Here is a 21771-nt window from a genome sequence, read left to right as displayed (position 1 = left end):
TGTTAGTTTTAGCTGAACACGTCATGTTTTAATCTTACATTGTTGTTAACGTGACACTTGAATAGATAGTGTTGCCTGTTCGCGCTCATGAGTCACTTCAAGCTACTTGCCTATAGAGTAGTAAGGTCATTTAAGTGCAATAGAAAACTTTTAGGCTCTATGAGTTGCCTATATGTCTAGGCTATAGAGGATCAGTAGGCTATACTGTTTTAATATGGGCGAAAAACAAGCATTGGGTGATATTGAAATAAACGACAATCATAATATTACGGATTTAGAGAAACATGTAATAATGGATTCTGGAGACGCCGTGGAGCGCACTGAAGCTCAGCAGAACGGTCATGAACCGGTGCGACCCACCCGACTGTACAAACGGCGCTGGCTCATCGTCTTCTTGTTCAGCTCCTATTCTCTGTGCAACTCTTTCCAATGGATACAGTACGGGATCATCAACAACATTTTCATGAAGTTCTACAACGTCGACGCCTTCACTATTGACTGGATGTCTATGATCTACATGCTGACTTACATTCCGTTCATCTTCCCGGTGACCTGGCTCCTGGATAAGAAGGGGCTCCGGGTCATCGCGCTCGTGGCCACTGCGTTGAATTGTGCGGGGACATGGATCAAGCTGGCCAGCGTCAGACCCAACCTGTTCGCCGTTACCTTGCTCGGACAGTTCTCCTGCTCGTTTGCGCAGGTGTTCATCCTCGGGATGCCGTCGAGGATAGCGTCAGTATGGTTTGGTTCAGAGGAGGTATCCACCGCGTGCTCCATCGGGGTCTTCGGGAATCAGGTATGTTGGAAAAAAGGGCGTTCCGATTTAAAGAGTAACTGTGCATCTATTTGATCACTGGTTGATGTAATATATCATTGAAAAACTGCAGTTTCCCCACCGATCGCACTTGGACATCTCCACGTATCCACTTGGCAGGTTGCGTAATTACGCACGTTCACGCGACCACGGTGCCTCTCTTGGGTGCCCTCATCCGCAACAGTTTACAAAGGTGATAGATCATTGTCATCAGTATGAAAGACACACGTTCAAAAACACACGTGGAAAAATAGGCTACTAGGGTGTGCACTGTTTGCTGAGGAGAATTAATGGGAACAATCCAAATGGGGCTAGCCAATCTGACAAGTGACATATATAAAAAAAAAAATTTAAGTATGTGGCAGGCATGATGCTCAACACACAGTAGGCTATTCTAGGACTTTAACCATGTACATTGTTTTCTGGATTTTTTGTTCCACTGTGGACTCTGATGATCCTCATTTATGGTCAACTTCCTGCTTAGTAATTGACTTTTGCGAAATTATGATGCTCATTCATTTGACATTTGTTCTATACTGTGGCTCCCAACCACACTCTCATACAAAAAAGAGAAGAAGAATTTCCTCAGTTCCCTTTTTACGAAAACTCGTGCTATTAAATAATAGGCATTGCCCTGGTTAAGATAGACTTACAGAAAATGTAAGATCACTGCTATTGTCACCTCACTCACACTTACACACTCACTTTCACACATGCTCACACACAGTCACTCACACACTCACACAGTCAGCCACTCTCTATATTGTTTATCTAAATTGGTAGCAGTAGGGCATTTTAAAAGCCGCATGGGCAGACAAGAGACTTATGCACAGCAAAACTGTCAATGTGAATTTAAATCGGAGCGTAAAAATCAACACTATGCCAGTGTTAATATAAGTCCACACCCGTCACAGTTAATTCAACACTTTTAGATATATAAGAAATAAATATAAAATAAGAAAAACAAAATCATATGACCGATTTACTTACCCTTAAAGGTTTTAGTATGGGGAGTTGTGTTTTTTCATATCAATATCTGCATTATGTTATGCTCTGCTTGCTATAGGAAGAAATGAAAGTCTCCGCCAGGAAATAATCCCTCAGATCATGCCGCCTTACAAACTTTATTGCCACACCCATGTCTTCTTAATTTGGGCATCTTTGTTAGCCGAGACAATAGGTCAAGCTAGATTTGACACAAGAAAGTGTGTGTTTTAAAAACGACAAAAAACAAGTAAATATGAATAAAAATCTAATTACATATGGCATGCATTGCAAAATGATTGGGGGAATGTAAACTAGACATAGACAGAAGTAATGGGCTTAAGCTCTTGATGACACTGGTATTCGTCTTTAATGCTATAGTGTTAGACTTTGAATAAAGTCAGTTTCAAGATTTTGTATGTATTGCCTTTACAGTCAGGGATGAACTGTCCATAGCTGAACAATAACAAGGACAGAAAAATAATAACCTATAGCACTTCTGTAGTTGGCTCACAGCAACCCAGAGAAATATGTGTATTTTCATTTTCCAATGTCCCTGTAAATTGCACACTAAGCTAAACGATAGAAGTCTAAGTTGGTAGGAGGGGTTTGGGTAGAATTGGAAAATTGTCAGATATTAGCATCACATGACAGCACTGGAGATGATAAATATTCAAACATGTGGCCCAGCCTCAATGCCATCACAAGCAACGTATAGTGAACGGGCTGAGGACACTATCAGAGACGCTTTCACACATCAGCACTGGCAACAGTAACAGCAGCTCCAGCAGCTGTAGCTCTCCGGCAGGCTTTCAGGGGACAATCTCAGGAAAATGAATCAATGCATGACAGCAGGTCAGACAGATAAATTGTAAAAGCTCTCAGGCTGTTGGACAGACTCACTCTAAGACAGCTGAAATGCCTCAAAACAATGCTAGGAAAGGAATCCGTGCAGATTCTGAACTTTGTGTTGAAGAATGGCCTCGGTCCAAGGCTGCAGAGAATCCAGGCCTGGTTTCCATACAGTGGAGTCCAGGACATTTAGGAAAAGCCATGTCCATCGGTTCCCGGTTAGACGTCGATCCTTCATGCGGTGACCGGGCAGAACTGGTCCCAAAGCCTGAGACCAAGCTTTACGTCCGTCGCTGGGTCATGCTGTTTCTCTTCAGCAGCGTCTCAGGCAGCAATGCCTTCATGTGGCTTCAGTACGGCATCATCAGCAACATATTCATGCGCTTCTACAACATTGACTCGCTGGCCATTGACTGGCTGTCGCTGATCTACCTGCTCACCTACATCCCACTTATCCTGCCTGTCCTGTGGCTCCTGGAAAATAGGGGCATCCGGGATGTTGTGCTGGTGGGCTCAGCCTTTAACTGCATAGGTGCATGGATAAAAATCGGTAGTGCAGGTCCCGATCTGTTCCCAGTCACTTTTTTTGGCCAGTTTGTGTGCTCGGTAGCCACGGTGTTTGTCCTTGGTATTCCTTCCTACCTTGCCTCAGTGTGGTTTGGCCAGAGTGAGGTTTCCACTGCCTGTTCCATAGGAGTTCTCGGAAACCAGGTTTGTCCAAATGTCTTGTCCATCTCCATTTAATGTCTGCCTTTGCCCCAGGGTCCATACAGTGAGGCATGACCAGTGTATACTGACAAACAGTCTGGCTGCTGTTTGTGGGTATGCAGAGTCATACAGGACTTCTAGTACCTCAGTGTGAGAGTCCTGGGATAATTGTGTTACATGCTTGCTGAAACCTTCTGATAATGCTTTGTCAATTAAGCAGTTGTAAAATCACCCTTCCCCAGTTGTGAAGTCCTATGTTGGAGGCTTTTAGTCAAACAAAATAGATCCTTTTAAAAAATGTTCAGGTTTCATAGCAGCATGATTCAATACTATTAAGAGCTCAGTTACAATTGGAACTGAACTATACAGTACAAAATGTAACTTGATGTAAGTATTTTACAAATTTGCTGCAGCCAGAATAAACAAGGAAATGAGTGAGAGCATTTGACAAAAATATCAAATGGACTATAACATGCTATCTGATAATTGTTTAATGACAAATATTCAAACGCGTGTAACTGCAGTGTGAGTGTTATCATGTTGAAAGGGCATGCATTAATTGTTTTTTGAGTTTGACTGTTTAGGCTTGGCTTAGAAAGCAGCACTCCCTGCAAACTGAGAGGTACATAGCTCTACATTTTAAGGCCTAGTCTGACAATAACTGGAATTATTCTTTAACTAACCACCAATATTGGCGACATTTGGGACCCACAGGCACCACTACATTCTGTGCCACGAGTCCTACATTTCAACGAGTAATTTTCCAATTATTGTTAGTGAGAGCAGGGAAAATTGCCTGAATTCCAGTGGTGACAGGTGATCCTCACTGCAGTTAATTTTGGAGGTTGAGTACTCCTGTAGCATGTTACTGAATTTAGTTAACTTCTTTCTTTAATTTGGGCTATATGTGTTCATTGTCTTACAGCTGGGTATTGCCATTGGTTTCCTAGTGCCTCCTATCCTGGTGCCTAATGTGGACGACATGGATGAGCTGGCTCACCACATCCGCATTATGTTCTACATTACAGCAGGAGTGGCCACCTTACTCTTTATCCTCGTTGTCATTGGTAAGATGTTTACCTTAAAGGATAACAGCAGTGTAATTTTACTTTTTTCCTGTCGCCATTAATGCCCAAGAAATGTCTAAACCCACTGATGTATTTGCCACAGTCAGAAGCTATTGCTGTTGAACATGTGTATTGTATTTTTTCCTAACATGATAAACTTAAGGAAAGAATGGAACTAACTTTGATGCGGGTGCAACTGCAATGATTGTGGCCTCAAGTCATGTTAGGAAAAAATACAATACATGTGTTGTTTAACATGATGGATTACGTTAGTCAAGGCAGCACTTTGTCTCTGCAATGTGTTTTTGAAAACAAAGGGAGCCTATGACTTCCGGGATGTAGGCCAAACCTGCAGTAGAACAGGCAATAGTAGCTTCCGACTGTGGCAAATACATCAGTGGGTTTAAACTTTTCATGAGCATTAATCCCAATAGGAAAAAGCTAAAATTACACCGATGTTGTCCTTTAAATTTATCCTTTATCAATTAATTGTATTATGTTATAAGGACATACAATGCTGATTAATTGGACTTAAAAGTGACTTTCAAAATACCCTGTACTCAATGACTTTCTATGAATATGGAGAAAGAAATAAAATGGTCAATGAAACAGTTTTGTTTCATTGAGTTTTTGGTTTGTACTGTCTGGGCCTTATTTGCTCAGTCTGAAGGGAATTCCTTATTCAGCAGCCAAAGTGGTGACAGTTGTAGTTTACAGCAGTCTTGCACTCTGACAAGAAGCAGCATTCAGTAGACAAGAAAAAGAGCTGACCTGCATGTTCACACCAACACAAAACCGTCCCTCAAGGGGAGATTGGAAAAAAGCTGCTATTGTAAGAGACGTGAGGTCAGGAGAAACATCATAAGAACGGGCGTACATGCACAGAGTGTTTCAGAATACTGAAAACACCAGTATGTTTTGTACAGTGTGTATTTGTCTCCCTCAGTCTTGTGTTTTTGTCGTACTTTTTCTGCAACAAATGTCAGAGACAGAGGACCTAAACAAGAAGACTGTAGCTAGTTAGTTAGGAAGTGGCATATGAAATGGCATGGTGCAAACAGGATATGAGGTGGCGTGAGGAAAAATCGCTTAGTATCAGTCTGCTCCACATCTGCTGTCCCTGCGCTTTCACTCTCTCTGTCTTTTTTCTGACCAATCCACTCCGCATTCTCTCTGAATTTATACATTGCCCTTTCTGCCTCTCTCATACAACAGTAAGAGTCACATGAGTTTTTTTTAGCCATGTGTCCAGTAGTGAACCATGTCATAAGTGTGCAGTACTGTTCTGTAGAGGGCACTGGGCCAGGTCACTAGCAGTGAGGAACCAGCCCAATGAAAAAACCATTGTCCTGTAGGGGCAGGGGGAGGGTCGGGCTGCTTATAAGCATTCTGCATTCAGAAACACAAAGGATGCTTGTGAAGGCATTCCATAGTAGTGCCATGCTCAGCATTGGCTAGCAGGAGTGTCACTGTTGTTTGCATTGTCTATAGTCTCTTCTCCTGTTAATAGCACACCTTATAATGCCAGAACTTCAGCTCACCTTGAACAGCAAATCTAGATGACTTGTGTTCATTTGGGCAGAATTGGACAGTGTGTACTGCTTCCATTTTGGCAATGTGTGTATGACTCTGTGTTTGTCTTTGAATCTGACGCGTTTACTTTTTCTAACCTCATTTTATCCTGAGCTATTACAAGTCATAAGCACTTTATTTCACATAAAAGATAACAATGCATTGAACGCATAAAACAATTCAGTTCGACCACATCACATCCTGTAGACATAAATTTCGCTATCTTAAGATGTAACAGGATACAGATTCATTACAGGATGTACAGACTTTTCCCCCCTTTTGGTCATGTGACGGATGGTGTTTGGCAAGAGATGTGACTAATCTACGGGTAGCCCTTATGCCGTTCTTTCTTACTCCAACCAGTTAATTCACACCAGTTGGTCACAGTAGTTTCATGATATGACACACACTCACACACACACACTTACACACACATGCAAGATGCCATGTGTGATGGGTTGTCCTGCTGGCAGAGCCATCTGTGGCTCCTGAGTAATGGCCCTGGTACAGGCCTGTGAGTCAGCAGGGCAGACAAAGTCCCAGGATTCAGAGATTAGCCTAAACTGTATGCAAGAGAGGAGAGATGAGAAGTTTGGGTGCTGCCTGTCCCTAAAAGAACTGACAGCAAGCCAGTTTGTGTTAATACATATATATGAGTTGGTTATGTGATATGGTTGAATGAATCAGGGGAAGCACAATGGGTGCCAACTTACAATTAGCATGCAGGAAAAACTTTGTTATAATAAATGAACAAGTCATTTGTTTTATATGCCCACTCCAAAGGCTATTTTCAATGAAATTCTGTATTTCCCTTGAATAACAATGGGCACACACAAAAAACAGCTGTAATTTGCAGTAATTAGCTTGATTTTTTTTAAATGACCACCATGTCCAATCAAAGAGCAGCTGTATCAATGAAAAGGTTGCTTTCTTAAGATTAGCAAGAACTGTTTAGAGTACACAAGTCTTCAGGTCAGGCAGCCTGGGGGAGGCTGGCTCAGCTCCAAGAACCACAAACACAGACATCTGCATTGCCTCGTCCCCCACAGGGCCTGCATGTACTTTCTCCCAGGAGAAAGGCCTGATTGAAACAGGCCTTTGGGGGTGGCACCTTTGGGGCCACCCCCAAAGGTGACAATCCTCCGGGTGGGAGACTGGCTTACTCTCTTTCAGTCTGAGAAAGGCTCAGTGGAATGGGTATTTACATCCTGCATCATGCACGGAGATGTATTGTGTTCAGTGTGTCTGTTTTTGTGTATGCTCATCCAACAAGAAATCTTTACAGCCGTTCAAAATGGAGCCATGACACAAAATGCAGAATGGTCATTTGGGCTGTGACACAACAAATCCATGCCCTTGTCCCAGTAGTGCATGTGGTGAACATGGGGAATGTTGCAGTTGGATGTCTTGTGTGTGGTTGTGTGGAGAGGATCAAAGATTACGTCCACCAATAAACTACTGTTATTTTAACATGGGTTCTACTAATACCCCAAATGCAAATTGACAAAAGAAAATCTTAAAGCTACAATATGGAACTCTCTAGACATATAGATGAATAGGATATATTATGCATTATTACTCTGTGTCCGTCAGGGACCCTGTGTGTTCATGCCTGAATCTCCGCAGCTGTCTGAAATTGGCTTTTCAATAATATTTGAGACATTTTTGGGTGTATATAATTTGCTGTGAGTGCAGCCAACAATGAGCTAGTGGCCACAGTGCAGGGAAGTCATAGCAACAACAACAATGGCGGAAAGCAGAAAGAAAGCAAAGAACAGCAGAGCTAACCGTGGCAGAACATCAGTATTGTTAGATGATGTTTCAAGGTAGATGGCAAGATGAGTGACAACTGCTGGGGCGCGAACTTGACAAATTGAGGGAGAGGAGGGTGGGATTAGCCATATGGAGACAAAAAGTTCCATGTTGTAGCTTTAAGTTAAAGTAACAAAATTAGGACTTTATTTTAGCTAATTTTTGTCTTGTCTCCCTATGTCAGTTTTCCAGGAGCGTCCTGAGCTTCCTCCCACTCAGGCCCAGGCCACAGCTCGTAGCATCCCACCAGAGCAGTACTCCTACACAGCCTCCATACGCAGGCTGCTCCGCAACAAGCCCTTTATCCTCCTCATCATCACTTATGGTTGGTTGTCACCATTCTGTACAGAAATGTTTGTCATTTTGTTGTTTTTATGACTTTGTGTTCAGTATAATGGCATATGAATTCAGTTTTAAAATTTTAGGGAAAAAGCACTTCTGAACAAAGAAGTCCTCAATTACAAAAAATAGATTTAAATAGAATGCTTTAAATATACTGTAACAGGAAAAATGCTTTAAAAAGCATTTAAAACTCTTTGTGTTTGTGTGAATTTATTTGTTCAGGCTTTGTTTCAACCACTGCACCATCTGCAGGCAAGACTTTGACTTTTTCAGTGGAAGTCTACATTTTCCTGTCAAAGTGTAATGATGTTTCCCTATCTTATCACTGAATCTCATAAAAGTGCCTACACCCCATTACTTATTTAAACACTCATATAGATGAGATTGTTTCCTGGAGGGGTTCAAAGTTTGTCAGTAGTCTGTCAATGTTTGACAAATGTGATCGATCGATTTCTTGGCCCAAGGATCAAACTTCTAGGATTTTTAAATGTGTTTTTTTACAGTCTGTTTTCTATAATTAGCCATATTCCATGTCTCTGTAAATGGACACAATGACAACAGCTGTGAGTTTTAAGAAAAGCTACAGCACTTTCACCTCTCTTGACCCTACAATGCTCTCAATGCTGCAAACAGCTCATGTGACTATTATTGGTCTGTGTGTATTTGTGTGTGTGCATGTCTGTCTGCCTGTCTGTTTTGTCAATGCAAATGGTTCATGAGTTGCCAGATAACTGCAGGGTTCACCTTGTCCCAGAATGCATTTCATAGCCTACCTTGCTTGGCAGTGTTTCAGCTGCTGCTCCATCTGTCTCTGTCAGTTCAGTGAGGTATAGCCACTGATGGAGCAGGTTCTGTAGCTTCCACTTCTATTCATGTAACAGGATAATTGTCACAATAATGTTTGCAAATAGTTTAAATTAGAAACAACACTTGTATATCTTAAATTTGGACTCAATTTCAGCTGCTACCTAATCACAGTCATTTTATCATGAACTCTGTTAGTGAGTTGATTTTCTTAAGTGTTTAAAAAATCTGCTTTATGTAGCAGGTGCACTGTAGTTTATTTCTGAGTTACTGACTGACTGAAAACTTCCAGTGCAGGAATACCCTTTTATAGAAATCCTTGGTCTTAATAATCTCTATTTTGGAAACTAGCCTGATGGGCTCATTAGACACAACTTAGACACAACCTTTGACTGCTCACATTACAGTATTTCACCGTTCACTCTGTCGCAAGGAGGCTCTGAGCATTTCCTTAATGTTGTGAAAAGTGTCCTGAGAAATATCTTTGTCTTGTAGTTTTGCTTGTACTTTGCTTGACAGTGTCTCCCAACTCACAGGACTGAACGTGGGTTGTTTCTACGCTGTTGGCACTCTGCTCAACCGTATGATCATCGAGCATTACCCTGTAAGTCACTCCCACTGTGTACAGGCAGACACATAGAGTTAAACGCAACATTAGCAATGCATTGCGCAAGAGTGTGTTGCTGGTTTGTCCAACGCAATTTGACTTCTAATGCCCAGGACTCTTGTCTTACAGTTCCTGTAGTTACAGACTTAAGGTCAAGTTCAAGTTCTTTTATTGTCATGTGCAGAGAAAAACAAGTTGCCCTGGTCAATGAAATCCTAAAAAACTAAATAGAAGTAAGACAATAAAAAATGCTAATAGAAAATAGTGCAAATGACATACAAAATGTTCTTGGGGGGGATTTACATCACAGATTTACATCTGTGACAGTAGCAGGTTGAAGAGTCAGTTCAGTTTTCTAATTTCCATTAAAGCTACGCTAGGTAGATTCACATCCAAATTCCAGTGAGAGGTAACTGTCAGAAAAAATTGAACTTCAATACCCAGAAGTCATGTAACGTAACATCAGTAAACTGTGCACAGCACACTCAACCTGGCTGGTCTGTGATCACTTTGTACCAAAGCAAATGGACAAGAGAGGCAAAAGAGTTCACATTAGCGAGTCCATCTTGCTCTCTCACTGCTAATTAGGAGACAGTTTGTATTTCACTCTTAAGTTTTGATTAATCACTTCTTGTGGCTGGAGAATTGTCCATACCTGATATCAGAATTTAATTTGGGCAAATGGGATGAATCTACAGGGTCAATGGGACGTTCTTCTCTGCAGCCTCACTATAGGCTGCAAAGACGGGTATATTTTTATGTAAGAATCTTGCCTACTGTAGCTTGAATTAAATTTTCTGTTTAGTGGCTCAATGTAGTGCCTTATTCAAACCCTCCAACTCCCCCTGAGTGAAATGAAGAGACCTGCATTTTGTCTTCTTGTTTTACTCACTGATTCCTCTGAAGTGGTCACCAGTTTATAGGGGGTTGGAGTAGAATGCAAGAAGCTACTTAATGTTGTTCCTTTCCGTTCCTCTTTATTTTTAAAAGGCTATCTAAGGCCATAAGGTCATTAACCTCTGTCTCATCTTCCCTAAACTTTTAGGGGGAAGAGGTGAATGCTGGGAGGATAGGCCTTACCATCGTCATTGCGGGCATGGTCGGTTCCCTGATCTGTGGCATCTGGTTGGACAAAACCAAAACCTACAAGTAAGGCGAATATCAAAGCCCAAATGTACAGGAACAGCAGTCTGCCTTTCTTGGTAAAGTCTCTCTTTTGTTTAGATTGTGGGAAATCAGAGAAGGACCACAGAATAAATACTTACATAACAGGGAATGTAACCGTGGTTCACATGGCAGGAGAGACGGGAGATTTAACAAAATGGAAAATCTTAAATTTATTCACCACCAAGGGTTGTGAACGTATACACCAGTATTTTAGTCATTAGCCAGCTCAGGCAAGCACTGTTTAGTATCTTTGTGTTTTTTTCTCAGCAGGCTTTATTTGTTGTTATGTCCATTTTCAGCTTGCTGCATGGATTGTTTAGTGTTTATCTGTAGTTGATGGCTGTGTTGGCTGCTGGGGCTCAGTCTGTGTTTATCCAGGTGCCGCATGCTGCTATAACACTGACCCTTCTGACCTGGTGGTCCTGCCTCGTGGGCTGTCTGGCTGTATTGAAAGCAGTGGTCACCCTAGGGGGGCGAGAGTCAACCCCCTCCATCCACTCTTATGTTCTCTGCCCCCACCCCTTATGCCTTATTTATCAGGGTGTTGCCCCCTGATAAACGAGGAGGAATGTGCACATGCTTGTGGTGTACATGCAGGGACCCGCATTCACTCCCACCAAGCTTTTTAGTCTAAGCCAGGCATTTTAATTAAACTCTGGCTCCCCATACCCTAGTCAAAAGGTCAATTAGAAATCTTAATTTAAAAAATCTACACTTCATCAATTGAATATTGAAGAGTTGTGTAAGATTCCAATAGTTTTTTTTGTATTACCAATATCTTTACTTTCAAATGCAATCCATTACAGATTTCTGATTACCTGCTAAAAACTAATCCATTCAAATACTCCAATTTATCAGCATAAGTTTACTGCTTACTTTGAGTTACTTTTGGATTACTTTAAATTAGTGATTTATTGAAATTGTCAGACTGTTGGACCATGGACAACCCTTATTTCAAGGTATAAAATAATGTTGCTGTTATTCTCACAAAACAATCTAAATGCATTTCTTCTAACATGTCTCTGGGTAATCCAATAGGTAATCACTTATTTTTACAAAAGTGTCTGTAATATGTTTATGTTTACTTCTTATAATATTTTCTATTAAATCCATAAAGAAATAACTAGTCTGCTATGGTGTCTAACATACTGTATCCTCAAAAGGACATAACACATCCACATAAATTGAACTGTTCAAATTAACTGGATAAAAATGTCATTTACTTTCTTCTCAACTGGAGAAGAAGACTGGTGGATTCAGTGATACACTGAACTTATTCATAGTTCTTCATAATTCCCCACCAAACTACTTTTTATAGTTTTTGCCGTTGTCTATTTGTGTGTTTTCCAGACAGACTACCCTAGCAGTCTACTTCATGTCTCTGGTGGGGATGATCATCTACGCTGTCACCCTCAGTCTGGGACACCTTTGGGTGGTCTTCATCACTGCTGGAGCTCTTGGGTAATTTTCTTTTCTTTTTTTCTTTTTCTCTCTTTCTTTCTTTCTTTCGCTATGAATGAAAGAGTAGCGTAACCCATTATAATACATTCTTTTTCATGCAGAAATTCTATGTTTGATTCTCCAGGGATGTCCAAGTACAATATTTCTGTTGACATTTGGGACAATAATTTACAGTCATGTTTATTTAGTGGTCAACTATGGCTTGATAAGCATTCACACACACACCCATACACACACGCACACACATACACACACGCACACACACACACACACACACACACACACACACACACACACACACATACACAGTCTTACTTATGTCACTTTTGGGGTATTTACATAGACTTACATTCATTTCCTGGAGACTTACCCTAACCATAACCATACTTGCCTAAACCTAACCCTTACCCTAACCTTAACCACTAACCCAAAAATCAGCTTTTTACCAATTGGGGACACGGCTTTTGTCCCCAATTGCACAAGCCGTCCCCAGTCAACTGGTCTTAAGTCTGGTGTGTGTCCCTGAAAGTGACTTGAGTCATACCCACACACACACACACACACACACACACACACACAGTAGCACCTATAAGCTAAAGCTTTGCCTTTGTGCAGACTGACCTGGTGCTCCAGGTATGTAGAACAGAGGTAATGCATGCTGCTTCTATTGATGGGAGACAAAACCTATGGATAGTGACCACAGTTATGTAGATGGTTGTTAAAGATGGTTCTACAATTCAGATTACAAATATCAAAGCCAAGTAACATTGGTGCAATGCATTAAAATATAGGTGATGTATGACTACTTAGAAATACGGCACGTTTAGACCCTTTATGGGGGAAAGGGATCTATCAGGCTCATTGTACTTGAATGTTTCTCTTCTCTCCTGTAACTGACAGCAGATTTAGTAGCCAGCATAACTTACATGTATTTATCCAGTTTAATTAAAGTTGTTAAGAAATGATGTAAGAATTTGTTGAACCACCTCCTCAATAGCACAGATTGATCTCACAGATTGGGTTCACTCTTTGTGTGAAAACACACCTACATACTATACCATACATGCAGGCATGCATGCCAAACAGTATACAACATTCATGTGACTCGTGACTGAATCATCAAATTAAGTAGACACACAAAAGGCTTGATTTAGTAATGGAGACTAAACTAGCTGCAGCTAGCTTCAAGTCCCCAGTGGAATTCCTGCTACTCAAGCGATAAAATGAACATTGTCTTAGTTAACGTTTTTCCCCAGTGCGCACAACCAGTGTCCCCAGAGGATTGTGCTTTTAGTTGCGTTTTGTCTTTTTTTTCACTATAACAGTGACTACGTACTTCTGAATCTGTACAAGACCTTTCATAATGACTTGAGAAGGTGGTTGTGACGATCTCTTAAAATCAATTACCATGTCCTTTTATCTTTAGAACAAATAGCCTCAAGAAATGGTCATCATACCACATCAGAGACTTCATCACCTCAGGCTTTATCTCATGACTTCAAAGTATGTGATGTTCCTGTTCCTGAGATGACACTTCTAGGTGCTGGTAAACGGGGGATTAGATTAGATGAAGCTTTCATGAAATTGGGTCATTGTTTCAGCAAATAATAGGATACAGCAAAATACAAATCTGATAGAAACAAGAATAGAGCAAATGGTGTGATGTCAAACATAACACAACCAACAATTACAACACTAGAACCTATTGTATTCAGTATATAGGAATGAAAAGTATGAAAATAACAGCTGTAGAACACACTGAAATGAAGAAGTTAATGACAAATATGTATAATATGAGAATGTAAAAGGTATGTTACATACAAAATGAAATTAAGTGAAAAAATGTAAAAAATATCAAGATATATGCAATATATAATAAATGAGAAAATATGAGTGTGAAGCAAAAATACGTGAATTTACAGTATATTTACACAATGTGTGTGAAAATGTGTGTCGATTTCACATTAACAGACTAGACACTTTTCACCCAACTATTCACCTTATCAAATATATTCAAATTACAGGGGAAGATAACATATGTACAGAATGCAGATTTGCATATGTGTATTATTAGCTGTCCCCTTATCAAAAGTCCAGATGGGTTTACAGTGCCAAATGCACAGAAAAAGTAACAACATACAAGAGCACATGTACACTGTTGTCTGTTCTCATTATCAGAACATATCTATAGATGGAGGCAGCATATCTAATGTGAAAGAAATGTTTCCAGAAATAAATAGCAACTCAAATGCAGAAAATATACAGAAATATGTGCAGATCAGAAATGCTGCAAGCTGATGTCTAGATTTAAGAGGTATAATTGCTGCTGTCATGTGAAAACCTCATTACTCCAATTTTGGTGATTTTCATGGTTTCACTTAAATTGAAGGATTACACGCTCCTCTTTTGGTTGGGAAAATTCTCCAACCTCTTATTGGTGTAAGTGTATCGTATTAAACTCTTCAAAAGCCCAGTGGATAATGTCAAAAATGCATCGTCCTCAAGCTAGGAACAAGACTGTTTTTCTGAAGTTCCACAACATCACCCCACAGTGAGGACACGCACCACTGGAGAGAGAGCCTGTAGAGGAGGAGTGCTTCTCTGACCACTAACCCTAACCCACTGGGGCCTACATGCACACACATACAAGAAAATCCACTGTCCAGCCTGTAATATCAGAATCTGAATTAAAAAGGGCCACACATTGTGCTGCAACAGCAGAAAAAGCAGCTGTAACCTAAAGACTTTTTGAAATATCTCTTAATATATATCCACTGTCTCCAAAATAGTAAAGATGCCGTTCCATTATGACATCGAGAACATGGAAAAACCTGTTAACAATTAAATTAAAATATGATTCTAGCTTATAAATATTGAATATTGTTTAATAATATATGGTATGCAGTGGGATGGGTGGGTGGGAGGGTGAGAACTCCAAAATGAATGTCTATCATGTATGATTTTTAGGGATAGAACAATATATCGAAATTCAATATATCGCAATGCAAAAATGTGACAATACGTATCGTGGGGCAGAAAAATGAATCGTCATATTAGCTCCATTTTATTCTAATCACAAATGAGACAGCTTGACCATCACAATTTCACAACCTCTCTATCCAAATTATATTATTTGCACTTTGTAATGACATTTTGCCTAAGCCAATGCCATTGCTAGAAAGAGTTGTGGCCCAGAAATAAACATAATTTTGCACAGTCATACTTTGTTGTCACTGAGCTTTTACTTATTACATCGTATCAAAGTTGTATTGAAATAAGGAACCCCATATTGCGCATCGAATCGTGTCGTGAGATAAGCATATCTTCCCATCCCTAATGATTTTAACTGTAATATCTTGTGGGAAATAACTATGAAAACCAATAAAGACATTTGGGAAAAAAGTTGGTATGGTATTTTGTTATTATTCAACTTTTTCTGCATCTCTGTGCTTATGTGTGTTATAGGTTCTTCATGACCGGCTACCTGCCTTTGGGCTTTGAGTTTGCGGTGGAGCTGACGTACCCCGAGTCAGAGGGAACGTCCTCAGGACTCCTCAACTGTTCAGCACAGGTACAGCTGGATCATATGACAGGGCCTTTCTCAACCAGCCGGTGTAGTGCAGCAAAGCCCAGCACACCACTACAATACATTGCATGAGAACACATGTTTGTGTGTCTGTGTTTACACTGTTTGGACTGAAAAAAGTGAGTAATGAAATCGAAGTGGTGGAGTGCTTTGAGGGTGAGGGGAAGCATATTTGTGGAGCATCTGTCTTTTGCTGTGTCCATGTGGGTGCAAGTGTGTGCGTGTGTGGGTTTGTGGGTGGGTGTGTGTGCGTGCAAACACTCGCTTCAGTTCTAACCATTGCATTTCTGCATGCACAGGTGTTCGGGATTATATTCACCATCTGCCAGGGGAAGATCATTGACAGCTTCGGCACACTGGCAGGAAACATCTTCCTCTGTGTGTTTCTCCTAATCGGCACAATAATGACAGGTAGGGCCTTCCATGTTGATTCTGTTTTAATGTGAACCATAGGTGATTGTCGTTCTGCGACTTTGCCCATAGCTCTGCTGTGTAGGCATCATAACAAGCCACTAGTTGTATGTGCATTGTCACAAGAATGGTCCTTGTTTGGTACTGTACTTCTGGGAAAATATTAAAGTCCAAGAATTTAGGTCATGTTACTGTGTAACTTCGAGAGCTGTTTTCAGAGTTGAATGTTATTATGCAGATAGAATATGTGCAAAATGGTGACAAATGTATTTTTCGGTACTGTAGAGATAATAAACACTTTTGTCACATCTACACAGTCATAACATGCCTTAAACATTTTTTTGCAACTTTGTTATTTGTATACAGAGGATGGATATTTAACAAAGAATCATGTGCCCTCGTTAACTGAAGTTTAGGAGAAACAAAGTGTAACCACAGACATTTACTTTTTCCATCACACATGCTCCTCACTCACAATGAATGTTTTTAATTAAGCAATGCATTCACAAAAAGCAGAAGGTTCTAGCAAAACAGCTCACGATTGGACGACAACAGTAAACATTTTGTTGTCCATTAACTTAATGTGGCTTTCCTCAGAAGGTGATCAAAAGAACGTACTGCTGCACAGTTCTCTTGACACTATGAGTATAGGTGACACTTCATGCCTCATTTGACACCTCACCCAATACAAAACCACTTAGGTCTTTTGCATGGCCCATTTAGGGGGTTTTGAGAAATATATAACTTCTTAAAAATGCATGAGCCAGTGAAGCGTAAACTCTGTACACACTAACAAAACACTCCATGATGCTTTCAATAATGAAGCTTCTCTCTCTACAAAGGTCAGTTCCGACACTGACTCACTGTCTTTTGTTCTTTAGCATTTAAACATCTGAGTGGACTTCATGTTGTAGTCATTATGCCAGTTCTGTAATCCTCAAAATAGCGCTGTTGAAAAACACTCTCCATCCAAACTCCCAATACTCGCGTTGTGAAATAAATTATTTGTTGAAACTGCTGAGCTAGTTGCTTAAAAGTGCAGTCAAAATGTAGTTACAAAAGTTCAAAAGTTCTAATTTATTGTGAAACCCATTTTCCTAAAGTGCAAAATGGCATTAGTTGCAACTGCATTTTGTAATGTCAAGTTTTAAAGTAAGTTACAATCCATTACACATTTTCATCTGACTTGCATGCATTGCCACATACAATCATGTGGGAGGTGTACAGTATTTTAATAGAGCAACTGTGTTCTATCATGTCTGTGCATGAGAGCCATCTAGTGGATGTTCACCTTATTACTTCATGTCATTCCTAGGTCATGAATATCTTCATATGAAGTCACAGACAGGAATGCCTCTCATATGTATCAACAGCAGGAGCATGTAACTGAGATATTCTTTTTAGTATTTAAGATATGTTCATCTAATATAGTGGATAATACTTTCAGTGTTCTGTGTCTGTGTACTTTCCTGCAGGCTTAATCAAGTCTGACCTGCGGAGACAACATGCAAACCAGCTGGCCAATGCAGCAGTAAGTGTCATCAAGAGCCAACATAGGGTGTCATGCTGTGGTTATTGGGTTAGGTTGGTGTTAGAATAATGCTGTGCAGCCTAATGATACTCAATCAGACACCGTACATTACGCTTTGTTGACCATATTAACATAATTGAGTATCAGTGACCCAGTCTATTGGAGAGGCGGGTGGTAAATTTGTTAACCTGTCGTAGGTTTGCATGCACTTATGCGTCTTGTGCTGCTTCAAAAGTAACTAATTTCATGCTGCATGTTGTATCTATTTACAGCCTACCAGCATGTCTGTACCTAGTATTGCATATTCATAAAGATATTGTCGAACGCGGCCTTCCCCTAGTAAACTGTTACTGACGCATTTCTGCCATTTGCGATCTTTCTCAGGTATCTGCATGTTGTAAGAGAATGTATACATCTGCCATTCCTCAGACATTGCCCTTTATTCATCTACTTTAAGTTTATTTTCTAAGCAAGGACGTTGGTTCTGAGATGTTTAGTAATTTATTTATTGACTAACAAGTGTCCTACAAACTTATTGAACTGAGACCAAGTTATCTTTATACTGGAAAATGAGATTCCTTTCTGTGATTCCCAATTAATCCATATCATCCTAAAAGGGACTTTTCCTGCTTTTTCACCAGCGAGTTGTGAGACTCAATATTGTGACTTCAAACGTTTGGTAGCATTGCTTTGAGTGAATGGTGAAAGAAAGTATCAAGGGGGGATGGTTGAAGTGAGACGAAGAAGCGCTAGTGTGCGTAAAAGCAGTAAGATGGGGAGCAAAATTATGGAAATGCATATAGGCTTTTAGATATTCAGACTCAGAAGACGTGCCATAAGAAGAGAATGATACCAAGGCAGCCAAAGCAATGCTGCCATAGGGAGGTGACTGGATCTGGGGCAAAAGAAGAAGAGTCATTCTTGATACCTGTCCTGTAAACGTGGGCCTCCAAGCTCTGGGGTGAAGTTGCTGCTCACGGCTGACAGGGAATCAATTGAATTTCTCACATCTAGTGTTAACATTGTGTGTTGGACAGACTGGGGTTCATCATTTATTGAAATACCTTATTTCAGACATATGCTTTAGTAAGCATGACACCCAAGCTGGGTTTTGTTTGCACTTGTAGGAGAACTGAAATTGACTTCGATCAACTAAACAAAACCAACAAAAAAAAGAGTAAACTCATTTCAAGCAACAATTCAATAGGGGAATCACAAAATTGCTCCTCAGATCAGCTTCTGTTGAGGCAACTTCATCCCACATTGGAGGCTCCTGCCACCTCCAAACCAGTAGTGATCCCTAGCTGTTGTTCTAGGCGGAGGGGCAGATGTCGGGACAGGACTACGGGGCCACGGCTCTGATCAGCCAGCCGCAGACTCCTCCTCCTCCTCCTCCTCCTCAAGGCTGATCAATAAACCTTTCCCCTTCAAAACCTCTCCTCAAATCTTAGCTCGGCACGCAGATGGGCAAAGGTAGGAGCACAGCTGCAGAGCACCAGCAATCAGCACTCACTGTCGATAATCACCCACACCTGCTGCACACCTTTTCCTCCTTCACTTGTGGACCTTCCTGTTCTCTCTCCATTTCTCAAGCTCACATTCACTATTCACTTAATCAGACACAGTTTTTTTTTTTTCAGTCTTAAACCCTCTCCGGTCAGTTTTCTCTGGTTAGCCCAATAAAAATTCCAACAGAAACTACCTACTGTATTTTCAGTTAGCGCTGGTAATAATTAATCGCATCCGGATCAACATCTGGTGTTTCACGCAATTACCGACTATGCGCACCTGGCATCTTTATTACCAGAGCCATATACTGTAAAAGGGAAGTGGCATTGTGCGACACATTCGCATGGGAGTTTATATGGATTGCCACGGTCCCTCGGTAAATTATTTTACCATCTGGATGATTGACTGAAATTAGTGATGTGCAGAGGCAGAATCAGATTACCGACCTCCCCTGGTAATACTGATGCCATCCAGAGAGAGCTTTATCGTCCAGTCATACAATGTAAGAATACCTAAAGGGTAAAATGTTACAAGAAAAATACATTCATTCAGTTGCTGTTTTTTGGAGGTTAGGCCCTCACCTAGTATTTGAGACTACAAGTCGATTTATCTAACATTGTTTTATAGGGTATCTATTTATTGATGTGCTTTTGTCAGTTTTCATTAGCTCATTCTTGAATCAGTTATACATTGTGTTATCAGTTTTTAAAAGTTGCAGGGTATGAATTCTACAATATAATTTTGTGTCCTACAAGTCTTCTGCTAAAACGTCTGCTAGTACTCTCATGCTCAATCACGAAGGAGAGCTGTAGGATATAGTGTTGTCATTTGAATCTGTGACTCTTATTAGAACTCCCAATTTATATTTACTCTGCTTATGAGGATTAAATCTCTCAGCAGTATTTATCTTCCTGTCAGCCAGGTAATGCTATGCAAACTGCTGCACGAACAAGTCCAGATATCATTATTGGTTGAATAAATACATAGTCCAAATAACTACATATTTGTTTTCGTATTACCTTACTCAAGTTGGATATGTGCCGTCATCATTTTTATTGATCACTTTGGCCCTCTTTGTTCTGCCTGTTTCTGTGTGTTTGGCAATGTCAACAGCACAGGTCGGACACTGTTACCTGGTGCTACATTTTCCAATTTAAAAGTCTAATCTTTTGCACAACAATGACCCAGATATTAGATGCAAGTAAGGAAATAGATCTTTTTCACAGCAGCCATTTTGACGTGTCATAGCAGGGTAAACACAGGTGTAACTAATAACATTAATGATGGTTCCATTCCATTTAGGTGTTCCAGTGCCAGGCCCTGGTATTGTGCATGCTGGTTCATTGGAATGGCACTGGAACACCTAAATGGAACAGAAACATCATTAATGTTATTAGTTACACCTGCGTTTACCCTGCTATGACACGTCAAAATGGCTGCTGTGAAAAAGGTCTATAGAAGAACAAATCTATAAAGTTAGTGGGATATTTCTGTATTCAATCATCTAATAATATATTTGGCTTGAAGTTTTGCACAGGTATGAATTCCCAGCTGTCCACAAAGTGTTAGCTAGCTGACCTAGTAGTAGCCTAGTATACTTGAGTTTTGAAGATTTAGAAATTACAGTATAGTTACTGGTTTTTGGCTAATCCTAAAGCACTGTTGTATGAAGCTAGACAGACCAACCTAGAATATACACAAAAACATGTTCACCAAAGACAGGTTCTGTATTGAATCTATATGATTTTTGAATTAATACGCCTGTTTTGATTGACAGGGACCTGAAGATTATCAGAATGGGAGCATGTCTGCACCTGAAATCCTCAAAGAAGCCAAGTTGTAGACACACACACACACACACACACACACACACACACACACACACACATACACACACACACGCAAACAAGCCTTGAAAATGATGAGCAACTCTTCCCGTTACAATGGAAAGACACAATCAAGAAGTGTTTACACCCACTTCCCCTCTAACAAGACTTTTAAGAGTTGGTAACTCTTGCCTAATTGTATAAATGTTTAATTCCATATTATATTATAAACATCGCACAAAAAGTTCGGAACTTTGTGTTTGGTAGATTATTTCTCTGTTGTAACAATGCTTCTTGGCAATACATTTTATACCGTTGGAAAGCCTATTTCCCTTTTAAATGGTGCCTCATTTGTAAGGAACATGCATTTGTGGGATGAGCAGCACAGCTGAGTATGTGGGTTGCGCTCATGTAAAATTTGCCAAATCTTCTCTGCCAATGCCAAACAGCTTATTCTGCTGTTGCTATTGACTCTTGTTTGGTGTTGTTTGGTGGATTGGATGATTGAAGTCTATCAGTAACAAGGAAGAAACAAGATATATTGGCAATTTTACAATTTATTCATTTAACAAACAGTCAGGAGCCTCAGTAGCGTGTGGAAGAACCATACACAGCCACAACAGCCTGGCACCTCCTCCTCATGCTGGTCACCAGCCTGGTCACACACTGCTGTGGGATGGCATTCCACTCCTCAACCAGGATTTGTCGCAAGTCAGCC

General features: G+C 40.4%; 1 protein-coding gene across 2 annotated transcripts; it reads left to right on the top strand.

Annotated features, from left to right (window-relative positions):
• The first annotated feature begins 214 nt into the window (after positions 1-214).
• flvcr2b (FLVCR choline and putative heme transporter 2b) lies at positions 215-21110 on the top strand. 2 transcript variants are annotated; one of them, XM_071537993.1, is made up of 11 exons: positions 215-796; positions 4284-4425; positions 7994-8134; positions 9492-9559; positions 10608-10711; positions 12080-12190; positions 15656-15761; positions 16076-16187; positions 17663-17715; positions 19035-19191; positions 21005-21110. In XM_071537993.1, exons 1-10 carry the CDS (start codon positions 215-217, stop codon positions 19125-19127), a joined length of 1512 nt encoding a protein of 503 aa, XP_071394094.1. In that variant the 3' UTR covers positions 19128-19191; positions 21005-21110. The 2 variants fall into 2 exon arrangements, with proteins under 2 accessions (XP_071394094.1, XP_071394093.1); XM_071537992.1 differs by having other exon boundaries at positions 17663-17718.
• Positions 21111-21771: the final 661 nt, after the last annotated feature.

The sequence above is a fragment of the Centroberyx affinis genome, unplaced genomic scaffold (assembly GCF_046629955.1).
Source record: "Centroberyx affinis isolate AG114_WGS23_722 - 3 ecotype Tasmania unplaced genomic scaffold, CSIRO-AGI_Caff_v1 ptg003179l_1, whole genome shotgun sequence".
Taxonomy (NCBI): Eukaryota; Metazoa; Chordata; class Actinopteri; order Beryciformes; family Berycidae; genus Centroberyx; species Centroberyx affinis.
Note: the sequence above shows the minus strand (reverse complement) of the source record. Positions and strands in the feature narration are given on the sequence as shown.